The sequence below is a fragment of the Ptychodera flava genome, chromosome 11, assembly GCF_041260155.1.
Source record: "Ptychodera flava strain L36383 chromosome 11, AS_Pfla_20210202, whole genome shotgun sequence".
NCBI classification, from domain to species: domain Eukaryota; kingdom Metazoa; phylum Hemichordata; class Enteropneusta; family Ptychoderidae; genus Ptychodera; species Ptychodera flava.
The window spans coordinates 16,149,484-16,169,326 of record NC_091938.1 but is presented as its reverse complement, the minus strand read 5'-3'; the positions used below and the strand labels follow the sequence as shown (position 1 = coordinate 16,169,326).

Below are 19,843 nucleotides of genomic sequence, written 5' to 3'. Positions count from 1 at the left end.
ATCAAACAAAAGTCAAAATAGGAGTGAGCACATGGATATTTTACGTCTAGCATTAAGCATCTACTCCAACGTCAAAAAACATTGAAGGGCTTCACTGCACCGGGTAACCATGGAAACCGGTCAGTACATCATTCACCAGCCAACTTATACCCCAGATGTTCCTATTCAAATCAATGCACTGATTTGCACTCACATCAAGGCATGTAATAATGTTCAACCTGGCACTTTCAAGATCACTTTCATGTGTTAAAAGTAAAATTCTACACAACACGGCCAGATCCACAAGTAAAAATTGTATGAATATTCAAGTTTTATTTCAAAATTGTAACGTCAATATTTTTGTCCAAAAAAAAATGTATCACATCTATTTCTAAATTACTAACATGATGTAATGTTTCACAAACAGTCGACATGATTCTTGAAAAATCTAAATTTTATCTTCTGTCACATTATCAGCGTCTAATTAATTTTTTAGAGCTGTACATAATTCACGGGTGTACATGAAAAAAAACAGCTTGACGATTAAGCACCATTTAACAACTTATCGCTGTAACACAGTGTGGAAATTTAGTTGTTGTACGATAAAACCTGAGGTCTTTGATGATTCAGTTAGGACATATTGTTACAAGTAGACTAAGTTTGCGAGCATTTTTCGCACAATTGCCTCAAAAATGGGAAAAAGCAGGCATCAAGCGATGGTTGTTTGAATAAAATGCTAACGCTCAGCTGTTCCCAGCACTGTATTAGTTTCATTTCACATGAAAGCAGTAAAGGAGTATAGAAATAAAGACTGCAAATTGGTTTTCTCTGACAAGTAATTTTTTACAGAATAGTTAGTTCGCCATGTTATGTTTATAACAACAGAATATCTGAATAATGCATGTTTGTTTTGCAATGAAGTGGTGACATTTGTTCATTGTAGTACACATGATAAGTAATTATTGTTTTCAAGCATTCTAAATAATAATTTCATGACAAATACACACATTGCTACATTGTAATTGCAGCAAAATATCTTATTGTCAAAACTGTTTGTTTGAAAAGACTGTATCAAAGTCTGGCCTGACACTAAACTCCACAGCAAATGATGGGGACAATGTCCAAGTATGTACTTTGTATGGAAACAGTGGACTACAGACTTTGTAGTTTCGTTAGTATCGTCTGCAGAGGGATCATTGTCCTGTGATAACTGAATATATATGGCTAGTTTTGAAGCATTTAGGAGTAAATTTGCACTTTGTAATAACGTAAAGGTTATCAGAAATATTTTGCTATCAAAAAGGTTTTAAGGAACCACTTGATTTCAGTGATGCGTAAATGCTCATATTTGTCTGTGGCTATCTCCCTCGCCGTCCTCGCATGGAATCTCGGCCATTGCCGTTACCTCCCCGTCCCATGCCGCCTCTCCCTCTTCGTGCTCCCATAGGGGGCGCTAATCCTTGAGGCATGGGCTCGTAGCCACCTCCATTGCCAGCTTTGAAGTGCTGCTGTTGGTTGTTGTTCACTGAAAAGTTCACAAAACAAAAGGGAAATTTTTGAGTTGACATTGAGTTTCTGGATTTAATATGTCAATAACAACGTCTATCAGTTATGAGGCTACTATATGGTACATTCCTTAGCAAATGAATGTGAAAAAAATCAATTTTCTACTGTTGTTAACACTTTTACAATTGCAATTATCAATCATTGTGATGTTATATACATGTCACAATGTCAATAAAGTGACGCTGATAACAAAACTAAACTGAGCCATAGTTACCGGTTCTGGGGTCCATACCAGGGGGTGCTGCCCCTAGTAGCCCTGGTCTGCCCGATGGTGGTCCATTGTTAGCACCTGGTCCTTGTTGACTTTCATCCATGAGCTGTGTGGGCGAGTTGCTGCGCTGTTCATTTTTCATCTTGTGTGAAATAAATTATCAATTTATAAAGTGAATACAGAGAAGGAACATACAATTATGAATGAAGAAACAGGATGACTACCTGTGTTTAAATTTATCACTGACAATCAGACATGACATAGAGAGAGAGAGAGAGAGAGAGAGAGAGAGAGAGAGCGCTTATGCCACCTGTCATTCTAACAGCAAAGATTACAGAATCTAGAAATGCACCATGTTAAGGAAAGAACTCCAAACTAAAAATTCCATTCATCTTATTTTAAACTGAGCTGAGAACTCAGTATACAAAGACAGTAGCATGGTGTCTACACCTACCCCTTTGACCTGGGTCATGGCTACAAACTCAGGATTTGGCTCGCTCATATTGGGAACTTCTGAAAACACCATACAAAATCTGAAACAAGAGCATAACAGTTGTTATAGTTATGTGTCATGACATTTAATAATACCAATACTACTCAACATTGGCAAGCAACACCTTCCAACTCCTCCATCCTGGTTTACAATGCAGGTTGATAAAAATCAGATAAAATCCAGGAAGATAGAGTTTGAATTTATTGCTATGTCTTTCACTACTACATCACATCTATTATAATAAATAACTTGAACAATAATTTTGGTCCAATATGATGTTCAGTAAACCATTCCACATCAACAGATTTATACACTGACGATGTTTTGTTACATATCTGATTTCAAAAGATTTACTTTGGTGGTACCTGCTACTGAGCTGACAGTACATACAACAACTAAATTGTAGGAAAATGCAGCTGGCTTTTTCTAGGTCCATACTTCAACATTTTATCAAGCTGACCAGTGCAAACATTGACCTTGTCCACAACAACAGGTTAAAAAAGTTGTACATACTCTCCAATTCTTTGTAACTCCCCTCCTCTGCCAGTATATAAAGTAAGACATCCTTTCCACATTGATGCATACCTGTACAAACAAAAATAAATATCTGAACATTTGAAAGCGGGAAAGAAAGAGAGTGTATTGTTATGTTGGATAATTTTGATTACAATGATTTAGCTACTGTGTACAACTACAATTTCAATTGACCCTGTATCACCGCATGGATCGCCTTAACATTTTACCACTTTAGTCTACAATGAACGGTGAAAGTTTAAAATGTGAATGGCTATATTACACTTCTGAACAAATTTCATTGACAGCATTTAAATAATTTGTAAATTGGAGAAACCACAACAAGGCCAAATTTATAAAACACATTGTAGCCTGCCAATTTCTTTGGAAACAAAGAAGATTATTGACCATAAATTCTTATTTAGTAAGCGTTTGAATTTTACAACAATTTGAAAAATCAAATCAAGAATTCATTCTTTTCTGGCAACATATCGATACTGCATAAATCTCTTCTGTCCCTCCCCTAAATTTCAAAGCACATAAACTCAAACCTTTCCACCACCAAGGTTTGGTCCAAACCCATTGTTATCAATAGGGACTGTGGACCTGTTTACAGGGAACTGGGGGTGAATAGGTTAAAAGAACTGAATCATAGGTCCAGAATAACTGTGATAACTGCAATACTGACTGGTGTCAGCTGAACAGAATGTCATGAAATGGAAAATATTGCAGATAACTTGCAAAGACACTTCACTTCAGCAATGGGATTACTTTCAACCAAATTACACCTGTGTACTTCCGCTGTAATCCGCTGACAGAATAGGCATTAAAGATAAGATGAAGATAGTAGGAATTTAAATGGCTGGCCTGATACAGTACTTACCCTCTGGTTAGTCTGATGATGTCACCGGTCTGAATCAGATCACCCACAGAATCCCATATTGAGATGTTGACAGAACCTGTCTTATCAGCCACTTTGCATGAACGCACTTCGTGCCCATCCTTTGTGGTGGTTGGGCGACCTGGAAGGCAAATGACAAAGAAGACAATGTAAAACCATTCCAATCAAAAATGTCACAAATCATGCAGGACAGGCCAAACTGGTATACCAAAAATTTTAAGATGTATCACTGGGATGAAGTAATTCTCATCTAGGATTTCATCAAAGTCCTTAATCTGCTAATTTCTTTTTGTTAACAACACCATCAAGGTCACACTAGTATTTTGCATGAAGTAACTGAAGTAATCTTTTAATGAAAGACTGGTTCAATGAGAAACCAGTGTAACAAGTGTCCACAGTCCTTTCAGAAAATGAATGAAAACCACTTTTAAAATCTTTTCTAATGCCAACTTAAATTAGCCTTGTTTTCAATTCATTGGTAGCTGCAATAACAGCAGACCAATATAAACTCACTGCATCATGAGCAAGTCAAAATTATTTTTCTGGTTATGAAATGAATGCAGCAATATTTAAATATTGCCAACTTCATATCTATTAACATTTCACTTATCACTATTTTGTTTAAGATCGAAAGTCGAAAATTTAAAATAGAGGCGAGGTTTTTATCACACAGTACAGTAGCTCCAGATAAGGGCCAATCTGCAAACTTCATGACAAGCTTAAAGGAACACTGAACAGCTTACAAATTTCATGCATATGATATAAGAATAGAGTACAATAAAGTGGCCTGACAAAAAAGCAACTGGTACAATAACAAATCATTGGTGAACTCATAATAAGTTATTTTGGAGTATATATAATGGCATAAAATTTCAAAATATTTTATGAATACAGGATGTGAGGTAAAATTTATCCTCATGTAAAATTTTGTAAATTTTTTTTGTAAATTTATAACTGTCTAGTCCAACATTTTTCAGAAATCTAAAATCTTGGTGAAATTTTGTATACAATACAAATAAGCGACATTACTTGCTGAAAATAGTTCTTTTAAAAGTTACAAGGATAAAAATCTCTTCCTGTCACACTAAACCAGAAGTCCACCATTGGTGAGAAAAAATATGATCTTTTCCTTTTGCAAGACAAAAGCAGCTCAGTTCATATGACAAACATTGGTAAACGATCACAAGGCTACCTAATAAGTCACCCTTTTAAACAATATAGACAAAGTGCGTCGGACGGATGCTTTGAAAACACCTGGTGACATAGTTGGCTTGTTGTTTTGACCGCAAATGACCTTACATGACCTCAGGGGTTCCTGCAATGGTATAACCTCCCCACAGACAATAGGTAATTTGAACTGCGTTCACCGATGTACATCAAGGATACAATGCTGCACAACTGCTTTCTCGGTATGGCATGGTCACGTCTTCCAAACTTCCTTGGCCTGACACATTTTGTCATGATATTTCCGCATTTGCCTCTTCCAACCCGCCAGTGTTATCGAAGAAACGATCACAAATGGAACAGCCGCTCATTCGAATGCGATGGCGGCCGTTTTACATCCGGGGCATACCTACCTATCTCAAGCAATATGAATATCACGTTGATATTCTTTTGGCCAGGTCTAATGTCTTTGATAAAGGTGTGAGGTAAATCTTGAGATTGTGCCATCCTTATGCGAGCTTAAAAAGTTTAACGAATCTCCAATTTGGCTGAAAGAGTTTTTTTACGTCAAAAGAGGAAACGACGACAGCCGTCACCTCCTGGACATTTTGTCTCGAAATTTCGGGGAATATTAACGATTTCAGCTCTCTGTGGCTTTACATAGCTTCTGTGGTTTGAGGGGGCTATGTAAACGGCTACATAAACTCAAAATTTCGGGTCAAATTTCGTTTCACACTCGACAGCCAGATGTGAGGTTCTACTTTTGCACGCAGATCGGCAAGATTTAATACACACAATGCGCATGCGTCAGATACCCATGATGCATTGTACTATGTCGAAATCAAAGCATGCTGAGGGCTCGAACATATTTTACAGGGGTGATGGCAAAGCTCATTATGGAGGGACCGTTGATTAAGCAAGGTTTCTGTTCCGGATCATTATATTTTCATACATTTCTCAGGGGTAGCCACATTGATAAAATTGGTCGATGGTATTGAATATGGACACAAAGACAACAGAGGTTTGTTTTAAAAACTGAGCTCTGCACTAAATAAGCATAGAACCCAGGGTCTACGGATAGAGTATTTACATGTTCCATGGCAGAAACTATTTTATAATACTTGACAGAAGCGCTCTGAAATTTGCCAAGGATACTTGCAAACTCAAAACATATATGTAAACTCTACCATTACTTATTCTGTATTCTGTATGGATTCTTTCACTATGAAACTTTATTCAAACTAAACTATGATCTTTCAGTTCCACGTTAACAAATTGTGAAATCATGCCATGGTCTACCAGTGTAGAGTTACCAAGTATGAAGAAGAGAAAATTTAGGTAGAGAGGCTTGCATAATCAGCATCAATTTGCATAATTACTAATTTTCTACATTTGTAGATATATTGTAGACTGCTATCCACAATATGATGAATATTGTAAGTAGCTTAAAAAGTACTGCAGGTATGATTTTCATTTTTAATATGTCAAAAGCTTTTTCATGAAACCACTTGTTTGATACCTTTCAAGAATAGTACTTCTGAGTCACATTTGTTCTAATGATGGTGAAATTTGCATAGTGGTATGTAAATTTTGGGGCCAATTTTCTCAATTTTGGTCAAAATATCATTTTCACTCATCTAAAAACTTCCAAATTTTAGAGAATCAGTTTGTAAAGACTAAACTCGGATGTGTACAACTGCATGGTGACAATTTTAATGTGTAAATCTTTTGAACAAGTTTTGCCAATTTAGGTAAAAACATAAAAACCTTTAAATTACATTACCAAAGAGGTAAATGCGTAATGCTATGACAAAACTTGTGCATGTCAAATTTCAGCAATTTTTCTGTTTTATGAAGGCAAATCCCTAAGGGTCTGATAAAGAGCACCATTGAACACTACTCTTACAATGACAACCTTTATTGTAAATAGTTAGCTTCCAGAGAAATAAAAGTTGCCAGATTTCATCATAAAATCACAGATGCAACAATTACTCGTACCATGATTCTTGTCAGTTTTAAGACATCTAAAACTTCAAGGTCAATATCACAAAATTGCTGTCCACTGGGTGAACGGGATATTTTCTGCATGACACTCTAAATTTACGAAACTTTACAAGATGACACCTACCTCAAGCAATTTCTAAGATTAAAAAATAAACAGCTCGGCACTTTTCAGTAATGGTTACAGAAAATCGAATTAATCTGATTGTTAAAAAAATCAGCATAGATAAATATACCCGAGATATACACCTCATGTATATATTTTCTTTCAATAAGTTCATTTTCATTTCATTCGTATCTGCAATTAAAAATCTGCACTTAATAATCACTTATTAATAAATATAATCATAAAATATTTTCTTCGATATGAAAAAAAATAAAATGAAAGCACTTGTATTGATATGACATTTTTCAACCTTCCAGTACAGAAATTTTATGGCATATGTGATATGTCAAAGCATTACATAAATTAAAATACCATGCATCGATGCAGTTGGCCCTCTAAAGCTGACGGCATTGCTGAACTCTTGGAGTCAATTAAGGAATTTCTGGATTTTTTTCGCATTGGCCGAGTACCAGTTCATGTTATATTACAATTTTCTTGTGGACTTGTGTAAAAGAGAATTTTCTTGGGAACAAGGGTGCATCAATTAGCTCAGAGGATCAACTGCGCTTGTTGCAAGTGGCCTTGAGAATAGTTGACTTTGCCTAAGCTGAATTCAAATTCAGCATGTGACACACATAATTATCACATAAATCATTATATTACTTGAGAAAAATCAGTCTATAAGTCTTATAGGGTCCATCAAAAGAGAGCATGACTGTAAAATGCTGGGTCCAAGAAACTGCATTAGGGATGCACTGTTAGATCTCTACAGAGGGCAGTATAACTGAGGGTTTGCAAGTTTTTTCTAACTTGGATTTGCAAGTTTTTCCTGTTTGCCTTCCAATATTCTATTTTTAGGGGTAAACAGAGCATAGATACTTTTGTCCAGAATTTAATACCTTTACCGCATTGTGCAATTTTTTATGGACATGGCAAAGCTAAACAAATGGCAATTTTCACTGCATGGCACCCCTTCCAAGTTTTGACCATCCAATGAAAATCTCATGATCCCTCTCATACAATCCAACATCATAATCCTACAGGGTGTCCCTGAACATTTACAACAACAAGGTGCCAAGAAAAATTCAGTTTATGGACACAAAGTGAGATTACAGTATTGTGCCAGGTAGTTTGATAAATGATCAATCTGATTAAACTCAGATGTAGAGTACGGCGATGTCTTTACTTATGAGGTATTCTCTGGCTGTTGCCTCTAAGAGGTGACGGCAAGAGAATACCGCGCAAGCACAGATGTCGCCGTACTCTACATCTGATTTTAATCAGATTGATAAATGATTAAAAAGAACTAATGGTGTACATGGGAAAATGAAATGATGATAATGATTATGCCGATGACAACAAAGATGATAGCAGGACAACAAAAATAGACTAGCCCACAACGTTTGAAGAAGACTTGTACATTGCTTCCCTGTGATTACTATCTTCACATACATCTATATTACATATTTTCACTTGTTGTTGACATATTTCTATGTCATGAGATATCTTCTCGAAATTCATCATGTTATGACAGGTATTAACCCTTTGCACCCTGACCCCCTGGTGACCTGTGATATAATGCGGACATTTTTGTCCGAGCCAGGTTCAAAGGTTAACCTCAAGAAGACTTTTTCTAAGAGAGTACTAGAAATTTAACTCAATCAAATTTTTTATTTATCAAATCTTTTGTTTGTCTGTGGTACTGATAGTCTATATGTTTTATCAACTACCTATGACTACAATTTTAGTAACAGTAGGTTGTTGCATATATTTTAACATTTTTTAAAAAGGTTCTGACTGACAGGATTACCATCGCATATCATTCAAAATGTAAAGTAGTGGTACAAAGATACCAATTTTGTCCCTTCAATAGGTACCTGACCAGTCGAAATAATAGCTTGTTGTACTTTTTTGACCGTACATTCAGCAATATTACACAATTTTCATGCAACCTTCATCTTTTGTATCAATAATCTACCTACACTGACACCTAGTTATAAGGGAATTTACTGCAAAATTTTGTGAAATTTCAGTGACAAATGTTTTTGCTGAATTTGCATTGTTAATAGCATATGATTCATGGGACATACCTTCCATGAAAATACATAGAAATGATATGAAAACTATGACAATGCGAATACACATAACGTATTTTTTAATATGATTATAAATCACAATCTAACTTGTCTTGATGAGTTGATGACGTCAGCTGCGAGCTGTTAAAACTTTCCAGAGATTTTATGAAAACAAATTCATCTCTTTGGTTCATGTCCTCCACACAAACAACATCACACTCCTTCTGCAAAACATGCAAAAAAAATCTTGCAGTTTGTGAAAAACTTCAGTTATTTCCTTGTCCGAGCAAACTTTTTTGTAAATGATGATGCACACTATGGATGAAAATGTCACATGTGTGTAAAATGTTTTGCTGAGTCACGAAGTCATATTATGGGATATTGACGTCAGAGAATCTTAGACATTGCAGTATGCTTTTTTCTTCCCATCTTGAAAATTTGCGATTTCCAAGACGCTATGTCAAGTTCATCTTGATTTTGACAATCATTTATACTATGAAAGTGTCCGTCTAATATACACTACTCTGTGTAAGTTTTCCTTTTTTTCAAATGATGGTATTCCCTTAGCAGCAATTTGTCGATCCGAATCCCAAATAATCCATGAACACTTAACCTGTTCACCCCCAATTCCCTGTGAACAGGTCCACACTCTCCATTGATAACAATGGGATTGGGCCAAACCATGGAGGTAAAAGGGTTAAACATGATTTCGGAATGTTGCTGTATCAGCTATTGGAAAAATACCTTGAAGAGTTGTCATCAAGGATTTGGGAAAAGTATTATATTTTATATTCACAGAATTCCCTGATATTGCATTGAGGATTATATTTAACACAGACTTGAAATTTCCACTGCATATTTAAAATGTAAAACGATGTTGAAGGACAACAGGTTTGCACCAAATGACTTTGACATTTGCATAGTCAATTATAAAAAAATTCCTGTTGTCATCCATGACATCAGGACAGTTTGATCTTTTCCAGTTTGTGTCTGTATTTCTTGACGATTACCCCTGGCAACAGCATTGCCACGGCAGCAGCACCTAATTTGCATAGAGTCCAGGTGTTGAAGATGCTATCGATGGACTTGATCTGTGATAGTATACATCCAGTCTGTATGCAAATCAAATTATAGGGCAATAGACCTGAAAGTGAAAGAAATAACGAGAAGAAAATTATTTGGAAGCACTTCATTAATTTTAATTTCTTTGGAGGCTGTGACTAAATGCTACGGTAAATTTCCATGCATTCACAGGACATTGTTAAAAATATTCAAAACAAAAAGATGAAACCAGTACCTAGTTTGTCACTGCTGCAATGTCAATTGCCCAGTCATGGGTTAATAAAGATTTATTGATTGATTGATTGATTGATTGATTGATTACTTTTGAAAATTTTTTTCGTTTCTTTTGTTCCATGTTATAATACAGTTTCTTAGTGTAGCATTTTGAAATACCCAGTATTTGGTTTGTCAATGCAGCATGTCTGTGTGTTACATGCATTCTTATTCTTGACAACTAAATTCAAGTGAGATTCAATGGTAATTATGAAGATCACACAAATATAATCAATGTTGACCAGCTGAGTGCTAGTAATTTCAACATACTACAGGAGGGAGACCAAGAATCTATGGCTTATACATTGGAGCAAAAACACAAAAAAATTGTCAAAAGTTGTATTCACTGGGTCTTTGAAGTTGGTACGCTTAAAATACAAGAAAGATTGCTCATGGGAAAACAAACCTATTTTTTGGTTTGCCTAATCTAGCAGTTTTTGTACACATAAGCTATCTGGTAGGTTGTTCAGATTTCAGTTGTTTGACAAAACCTAACTTCCATTAAACAGATAATATGGTCATATTTTGACAATTAAAATTCTGGTTATTTTATAGAGAACACGAAGTTTACAACCCTTCATCTGCTGTATACCGGTATACTGCATAAGGGAAAACTTTACGTTGAAAATTTCAATGCAACATTCCACATGGAACAGAAGTGTACCAGTGTAAGTCAATAGATGGAAACTTCGTTCAAGCATAGGCCTTACCTATGAGAACAGACAGGAAAAACTGTAAAACTGGCACATCCAGGACTGGAGACGCCAGATTTAAAAACCAATTTGGAGTCATCGGGAATAAACGTACAAACAGCAGGAAGAAAAACAAACTGTCTGAATTTTCATGAATCTGCAAAAACAATGTAGAAATACATGTGAGATTGAGAACATTGAAAATTAGCAAATTAACATTTCATTGGTGCTGAAATCAGTCAAGGTTATGTCTCAATAGAGGATAGCGGGGAAGAGCCAATGGCGTACCCTATATGTAATTAGAGTTAAGGTTAGAACCAATCACGTACTGTATATGTAATTGAGATTAAAGGTTATGTGGGTTCTCTTGGTAACGTTATGCTGAGATCACGACCTAATCTGACAGATCCAATGATCGAGCGTGACCCGGAAGTGTCTCAGCCCAAGTTGATTTGCAATGTTTTCCCATCTTAAAAATCGTACGGATTTCTTCAGGAATAGTTTTCTGAGTTTCTTTCCCCTAGACCATGTTCTACAAAGAGTTATCGGATGTTTTTGGTTCTTTTTTCCTGCTTTTGGTTAACTTTTTGGCGATTGATCCAGCACGGTTTTTTGAACAAAGGGTCAATCGTACCAGGAAATGCATGGTGATCAAAAAAATCATGCTCCATTGTGCTCCAATGACCGACAAGAACAGTTGCTCCATCATTGCAAAGCTTGAAAAATTCTCCACACTATGGATGGCAAGGTTCATTTAAAATTTGGCCAAAAATAGGTGATATTCGGCGACAAATAACTTAATGTAAATTTACAAGGGTCAAATCCTGATTTCTTGGAGCGGTACCTAGCCAGGACAAACATCCAAAGAAGTAATCTTTGATGTACTAACCACTTGTGTCGATCACCATCTCGACCGTACTGAACATTATGCGTAACGTCTACATCTAAAAACTACCGAGTGCTAAAAATAAAGGGTGAAATCTAGCTGAAAAGTTCCCAAGTTGTTGCAATCTGTAAGCCTTGGTTTACACGGTTCATGACGTTGGTGACTAAGGTTCACTGATTGGTCAAAGTATTATGCTCCATTGAGACATTACCTGGACTGGTAATATATCATTTATCATACAACTAGATATATATGTTTTTGTGAATGAGTCATAAACTTGTCTTCCGACAACACTTGGTAAGGGAGACACTGAAAAGCAACACTTGTAATACCAGTATGTGTCTCCTCAAAATGTGGCCAACACTAGAAATCAGAACTGTCAGGTCCCAAGTTATGTAAAAAAATTCGCATTTCCTTTTTCAATAGTCTGGTTGCTGACTGACTAGCAATGAATCAAAAACTGTGAGATTTGGATTGAAAAACAGAAAGTGCTATTGATGATTTCCCAATATATGGCTGTACTTTTCTAATTATTAGAGAGTCCTATATTTTTTTATTTGCTAACACTCTAGAAATAAATTAACAAAATTATGATTCATTTTCAATCAAGTGCAGAGTTGCACAGAGGCAGATAAAATGCACAAAAAAATTTATCCGATGTTTTTCTTTAATGCTTCATCAACTATATTACACCAGCTAAATATCTAGAAAGCGATGAACAACATAACATGTATTGAGCTCAAATACACCGATTTACAACCAGATAATGACTGCCTTACCTTTTGTTGTAAAATTTTAATTTTATCAGGAAAACATTGTTGGACGTATGAATAACCGAAGTTATATGATATGAGATAACAGAAGGTAGCACCGATTGCACTCAGCAGACACACCAGAGGTAAACTCAGCCACATGCCAAATAATGCTCCGGCTAAAATGTTCTGAAAATGTACAAGAAAAGATTAAAGGAGTATTAGCTGTAACTTCTAATAATATTTCAGTTATTTTTGTTTTAGAAAACAGAGTCATTTTCCTCTCCCTGATATACACAGAGATACCACATATCAGCCTTGCCAGCATAACACCTTAGATATATAATGTGCAGATCTATCCTGTTAACCAAACGATCTGAGTCGGTTTCAAGGTGTCGTCATTAAAGAAAATATTTTTTATTGAATTTCAACACCACCTAGAACTATAGTACAACGTTACATTCCAACCCTATAAATAAGAAAATATACCAAGGAAAAAACTACCGGTAGTCTGAAGATTGCTGAATGCAAGAAACTTAAGTAACAGATATTATATATATATATATATATATATATATATATATATATATATATATATATATATATATATATATATATATATATATATATATATATATATATATATATATATATATATATATATATATATATATAGTATACAGATGTCCTCGCGGAAATTATATTGCTCAATGCTGATTTGTTGTGTGAAGTGATAATACTTTGCATGTTCGGCATACAGCTGTAGCTTATGCCGAATATTCAACAGGAATACACTCAAACTAAGCTACAGCTGTATGCCGAACATGCAAAGTATTATCACTTCACACAACAAATCAGTACTTGCCAAGGAAATGGAAAACAAGAACACAACCGCCATCATCGCCATAAAGAATGCAACTGCAGACAAAAGAGCAAATGCCCATTGCCAGGAAAATGCCTCACCGAGGGCGTGGTTTACCAGCAACGGTCACCAGAGAAGACAACAATACACACGCAACATACATCAGCCTGACGGAGACTCCATTCAAAACAAAATATAACTAGAAAGCATTTGCAAGCAAAAGCGAAGTTCCAGAGACCAGAGCAGCGGAAGAAACAAGAGAATGTGTGACAAAGATAGGTGCAGAATGAAAGAGTGCTTTGGATTTTAATATTCAAGCACGTACCTATAGGGCTGCTAGCAGTAAACACAATGATATACAACTAAAAGCAAGGCAGTCCACAGATTACAAATGCCTACATGTACGGTAAAAACGAAACAGATACATACGGGGGCGACAACGCACGGAAATGTATATCAGACGACATTCTCGCGAGCCAGAGCAATAATTTTCGCTCCGCTGATCTACGCAAAAATCAATCGCTTGACGGGTAGCGCTGAGTTGTTGCCGTAAAGAGGTGCGTGGTTTACGACGATGATCAGACGAGAGGAAACATCGGACCTAGGCCGTTGAAATTGAAAACCGAGGCCACATGCATTTTCATTTGATTAAAAGCACAGACTAAAACAATTTTCATTGCAATGTCGCTGTTTTCACGAGATACTGACCGTTTGATCTTGGAAAGTTGAGCTGCTTTAACGTGCAGCCAACGCATGCCGGCGCCGGTGCGGTGACGGCTGTGTGTTACCGGCCTGTGTGTTAACGGCCTCGCAGACTGATATAGGAAAAGGCCGGGGAAAAACCGCTGGTGGCTCCTCAGAAAAACGGCGGGCAGTTTCTCCGCCAAAACAGCCGATTTTGAATCCAAATTTTGCATTGACCTTCGTTTTCGAGCACACCCACCTCGCCTAGGTACACGATGTACCCAGCCGCGCTTGTAAATTTAGGGAAAGCTTAATTTTCTCTCTCTATGCGAGCGAAGCCATCTTATGTGCCGCCATTGTTACATTCGGGCGAAACAGTATAGCGCCACGTACGGCGAGTATGTAGAGAAAAATAAAATCAAAAAGCAACAAAAAGCAAAGCGAAAAAAGCTAGAATTATTAATAGCTGAACGCAATATGATAGTCGAGCAATGCAGAATAAAAATAAATAAATAAACACACAAGAAATGCCCGTAAAACCCGTCCGAGTTGAGCGATGACGTCATAAGCGTGTCGCAATGCATTCTGGGTAATTAAGGTAAAATTTGTGTATAGCATGTTCTATGATAGTAATACCGGAAATAGAGAAAGAAGAAAGAAAGAAAGCAAGAAAGAAAGAAAGAAAGAAAGAAAGAAAGAAGAAAGAATGAAAGTGAGCAAAACTAACAGTTCCAGAGCTGGTCTCTGGAACTAATAACCACATGCTATCATTCCGCAACACAAAATACAGAAACAGCACCGAACTGAGCAAGCACATCTGGTCACTGAAAGATGCAAAGACAGAATACAGGATTGACTGGAAAATACGGTAATAAAGCAATGCAATCCATACTCCAACGTCACAAAAAAATGCAATCTGTGCCTCCACGAGAAATTCATACTCCTCAGATATCCAGAAATGGCTCCCTCAACAATAGAAACGAATTAGTATCGACCTGCAGAAACAGGAGAAAATTTCTTGTGCAGTCACTAATTATTCAACCTTTTGCAACAAACAGGTGCCAACAAAAACAAAACAAAAGAAATCGTTTCCCGCCTAAAGTTTCAGTCGATCACAGCCACCCGATGAGTGTAGGCGGCTCTGCAGCCTATACGAAACAAATTTGTAGTGGAAATGTAATATTTAAGATTATCCTCTCAGTTATATATATATATATATATATATATATATTATATATATTATATATATATTTATAATAATAACAAAACTACTTCAAGTACAAAGTATATATATATATATATATATATATATATATATATATATATATATATATATATATATATATATATATATATATATATATATATATATATATATATATATATACATACATACATACATACATACCCGTATACAAACAATATTTTGCTTACCAAAAACACAGATCCTGGAATAGCAAATGTTTGTTTGTAGAGATATGCACTACAAAAGAGCAAGAGTACATAACCTCCATGTGCAGCCTGATAATGTTGAAGTATTGCAGCTAAGGATGTCAACTCTTCCAGATTGGTCGGAAAACTCATTTCTGTCCTGCAAGTGAAATCCAAAAAGGGCATGAACATAGAGTATTTGAGATACCTTTACTTTCACCAGGTACTTGGCCCTATATAAAAAGTATACTTCCACCAGGCACTTGGCCCTATATAAAAAGTATAGCAATCACAGGGCCATAGAGCGAGCTGACAGTCCATGCCTTCAACCATGGGCGTTCGATCGCTCCAGTATGTAGTACTGCTCTTTCAAACCCGATGTAAAAAAGCTAAGTTCATCAACAGTTCACAGCATGTCAATATTTTAAATTCATACAATTTTATCAGAGGTACAAATCTATATCTGCAGAGATTTTAAGTCTTGGGATTACCTTCAACTTTCACTTTGATTTCTCGCACGAGCAAGAAAAGTGTTTTGCGGTTGAAAGATCCATTAGCTGTAACTTTGGTCATTTTTAAAATTTTGTTTGTTCTGTTTATCATCTGCAGTTTCTGGTTTGAATCCCTGAACCATGGAGAAATTCCTAATATTAGCTCATAAATATACCCTATTTCAGTATAATCTGCATTGTTATTGTTCAAATTTTGTATTCAGGTCCGGACTAGAATACATTTATCAACAATAACAATGGTCATTTCATGTATACAGGCTGCGTTGGCAAGCAGGACACCGGGTATTGGTCATGATGATCGGATTATAGTAAAATTCTGTAGTTGATCCATTGAAACAGAGTAGTGAAAAATTAGTCAAAAGATACAGCTAATGTCCCTTTAAAGATGTCAGCAGCAAAGGGGTAGATGAATCTCGCTTCTACCTCCATGTCTGCATTTACCCCAGGGCAGCTACCAGCTTGAGTGTTGTAATAACTTTTAACAATATTTTACTTTAATCTTATCTATGGGGTATGTGTGGGAAGTTGATGGATTTACTTCAAAAACGACTGCCAGCTACACAGTGTCCTAAGTTGGTTGACTTTCTACTGGTGACCTACATTTCTGTGTGACAATAGACAGCGCTACCTCCACTGTGAATACTACCGTACTTTTCATGCTATGACGGCCGATCTGAATCGAGGGGGCTGAGTCACAGATCACGCGATATATACGTATTCACCATGGACAATCGACCATTGTAAAGCACATATACGGGTTACTGCCACAGCGTACAGCGATTTCCCGATTCAGCCTTTTCCTAACATTAAGCGACTAATCATGGATACAGAATAAAATTCTAGGTTTTGTTGGTCGTGGTTCACTGACCTGTTCGGAAGCGGTGTACCATTCATGGTTGGGTCCGGTTTCGTCTCACCACTGGCAATCGAGACGAGGTCTGAATTTGGAGGGTTGGTCGACAGCCAGTACAACCAACACGTCGCGATGGCAAACACGACGCCAGCTCCCCATATTGGTGCCATAGGATAATCGACGGCTTTTAAGCGACGGAAGAAACTTTGAGATATACCACGTCGTGATGAAAATTTCTCAATTTCCTCGGGAAGCCCTCACTCACACGAGGCTGTGGGCGTCGCCATTTGCATTGCCGGTGAATTGAAGGTTGCATGCGTTGTGCGTAACAATGTTGTCATCGTCAGATTGATGATTGTGTGAGAAATGCAATATCTGCCACAGAGGGCGCTTCTGTCCGGAAGCCAGACAGCACACAGCGCATCACTTGCACAGACGCCAGGCAGACGCTATTACTGGTACTGAACTGGTACGTATTTGCATGCCTGTCTTGTAACGCTACATACATACCTCACTGCACGTCCTCATTGAATCACAAACAACAGTCTTCACGGAAATGAAATTACCGATCAATGAATAATTTTACAGGTATAAAGACGGACGTCGTTTTATCGCCTTATATGGATGTACAAAATAATGATAAAGGGCTCCCCCTATCGTTTTGTTACGTTAGTCTTACATGTATTCTAAAGTCTGAAAAGTGTACCGTAAATTTACAATTTACTTGTCACCACTTTCTTCGATGATTTATTCCTGTAAAATAATGTATGTTATGCTACGTATGAGCAAGGATTGAATTTGGCCATAGTCAATGTCCATTGAGCGACTCAATGGGCACTATTGCAAAGTTCATCATCAGCATAGTGTGACACCCAGTACAACCTGCAGATTTGGAGAATTTTTTTGCCAGAGCTATATGGATGTTTTCAGGCATAAATATATGTGTATCTATTATGGATAAAGTAATAATTTGTGATGAAAACTGAAAGCTCTTTGTACCTGCTCTTCTCATAACGCTTTGTATCAGGAACTGGCATGGTAAGCATCCCGAACCCTTCCATCCACAAGCTTCCCTAGCTTTCCCTTGGCATGTCACTCCCCAATCAGACATTGCCATGGTAAAAAGAAGAAAGTCACCATGCCGTGTGAACAGTTTGATGGGAGGAAAAAAAATTGCCCCAGGCCATAAACTGAAAAATCCTTTGCAAACACCTCCTACATGAAAAGTATACCCAGCTGGCACCTGGCAATGGTGTAGCAGCTCAGAAGGTTGCATCTGATTGGTAGATTGTCATTATTGACAGTGACTTAAGGAGTCTGAAAATAGTAAATTCTCTTCCTGATTGGCTGTTTGGAAATAATTTACTAAGAAAAATGACTTTCAGCCCTACCAATTGGCTAAAAGCTTTTGAGACGCTGCACATTACAAGTAGCATTAGTAGAAGCCTCTGTATATCATATGGTGACCACCAGCTGTTTCTTGTCATCAATTAAACATAACGCATATCTATCATAGGTGCTCAATGGTTCATCTCCACTAGCCAAGCAGTCACGGTGTTTCTTTTAGCACAGCCCCTCCCTAAGAAATATCCCTTGGCAGAAAACAGGCCCATAAATTATGTGATTGATAAGCTGTCATGATCATGTATCTGTAAGTGATCTATGAGTACTGTATTTCCTCTGCCACTCTCAAATTCGTAAAATTACTCATTTTTTAGATGATTCACAAATTTTTTTCATTGTTGATTCGTAAATATATACGAATGCAAGGAAGCAGCTGGTTGATTGAGAGCTCAAGGCCCCCAAACCTCAAAATAGTTCTGTCTAAGCACATGTTGTACTTAATTTGAATTTGATTGAATGATATTCAGTATTGGAACGGTTAAGTTTACTTATGAATTTCAAAATTTACGAAAAGTTTCAATACCCAATACATAAATTTACTAAAAAATTTCAGAAGCCAGAGGAAACACAGGAGTATACCAATGCAATAATGCCTCAATGCTACACTGCATACCTCAAGATAAGGTTCAGAAGCTGCATCCGAAAGAGAATATAGCTAACTTCTTTCATTAAAAGCTTGATCAATAATCAGAGGAAAGGCGGTAAACTTGATTTAACACTGCAGCGATGCCTTTATCACAAGCAGAACTGGAAGTTGCAGGCCTCAGCATTACCAAACCCATCAAGACAGCACTAATAGATGCATCATTCACTCCTTATTAGCCCATACACTTTTTGATGTTGTCAGCAAAGTGCTGCACATGAAACTGAAGGGTTTACACACATGGTTCATTAGACTGTTACATGCTGACCTAGCCAAGCAATACATATTGTAGACAGCTGTAATTTTAAGTATTCTATGTAGGCTGAGCAGACTAACGCGAGTGTCAATGCAGATATTTGAAGAGCAATTCTATTTTTATAGTGAACAGCAAATATGAGCCACTTTTCAAGTTGTGCTCTGTCTACTCATACAGAAATGCTGCCTAATGCTGACATTAAAAGATACCTTCTGGTATCACATGTGACATATTAAAAGTGGGTTTTAGAAGATGTAGATTTTTAATTCAAAATATTGCCAGAGATATATCGCAAGGCCGAAGGCAATATTATATAGAGGAACTGTGTCTGAATCCCTAGAGATGCAAGGACAAAGGATAAGTGTATAGTAGGGCATTCAACAAATGAAGGTAAAAGACTCAACAAATCTCTCTGATTGTGATGTATATGTTTGAAACGGAACAATCTTTTGAAAAAGTACTACAGTAAAATATTTTATTTACACAACATATTTGCAAAGATAAAATTAATATAAATATGCATT

The 19,843-nt window shown here is 36.7% G+C and overlaps 2 protein-coding genes across 2 annotated transcripts; both read right to left on the bottom strand.

Moving 5' to 3' along the window:
• Nucleotides 1-292: 292 nt before the first annotated feature.
• Nucleotides 293-5,627, bottom strand: LOC139143634 (SOSS complex subunit B2-like). The gene is made up of 6 exons (XM_070714126.1): nt 5,241-5,627; nt 3,646-3,784; nt 2,763-2,834; nt 2,211-2,289; nt 1,760-1,898; nt 293-1,504 (listed from the first exon to the last, which is right to left on the bottom strand). Exons 1-6 carry the CDS (start codon nt 5,332-5,334, stop codon nt 1,338-1,340), a joined length of 690 nt encoding a protein of 229 aa, XP_070570227.1. The 5' UTR covers nt 5,335-5,627; the 3' UTR covers nt 293-1,337.
• A 1,102-nt stretch (nt 5,628-6,729) lies between these two features.
• On the bottom strand, nt 6,730-17,385 carry LOC139143633 (transmembrane protein 41A-like). Its single transcript, XM_070714125.1, has 5 exons — nt 17,032-17,385; nt 15,655-15,811; nt 12,702-12,863; nt 11,055-11,193; nt 6,730-10,153 (listed from the first exon to the last, which is right to left on the bottom strand). The coding sequence occupies exons 1-5, from the start codon at nt 17,184-17,186 to the stop codon at nt 9,969-9,971; spliced, it is 798 nt and encodes a 265-aa protein (XP_070570226.1). The 5' UTR covers nt 17,187-17,385; the 3' UTR covers nt 6,730-9,968.
• Between the last annotated feature and the right edge of the window lie 2,458 nt (nt 17,386-19,843).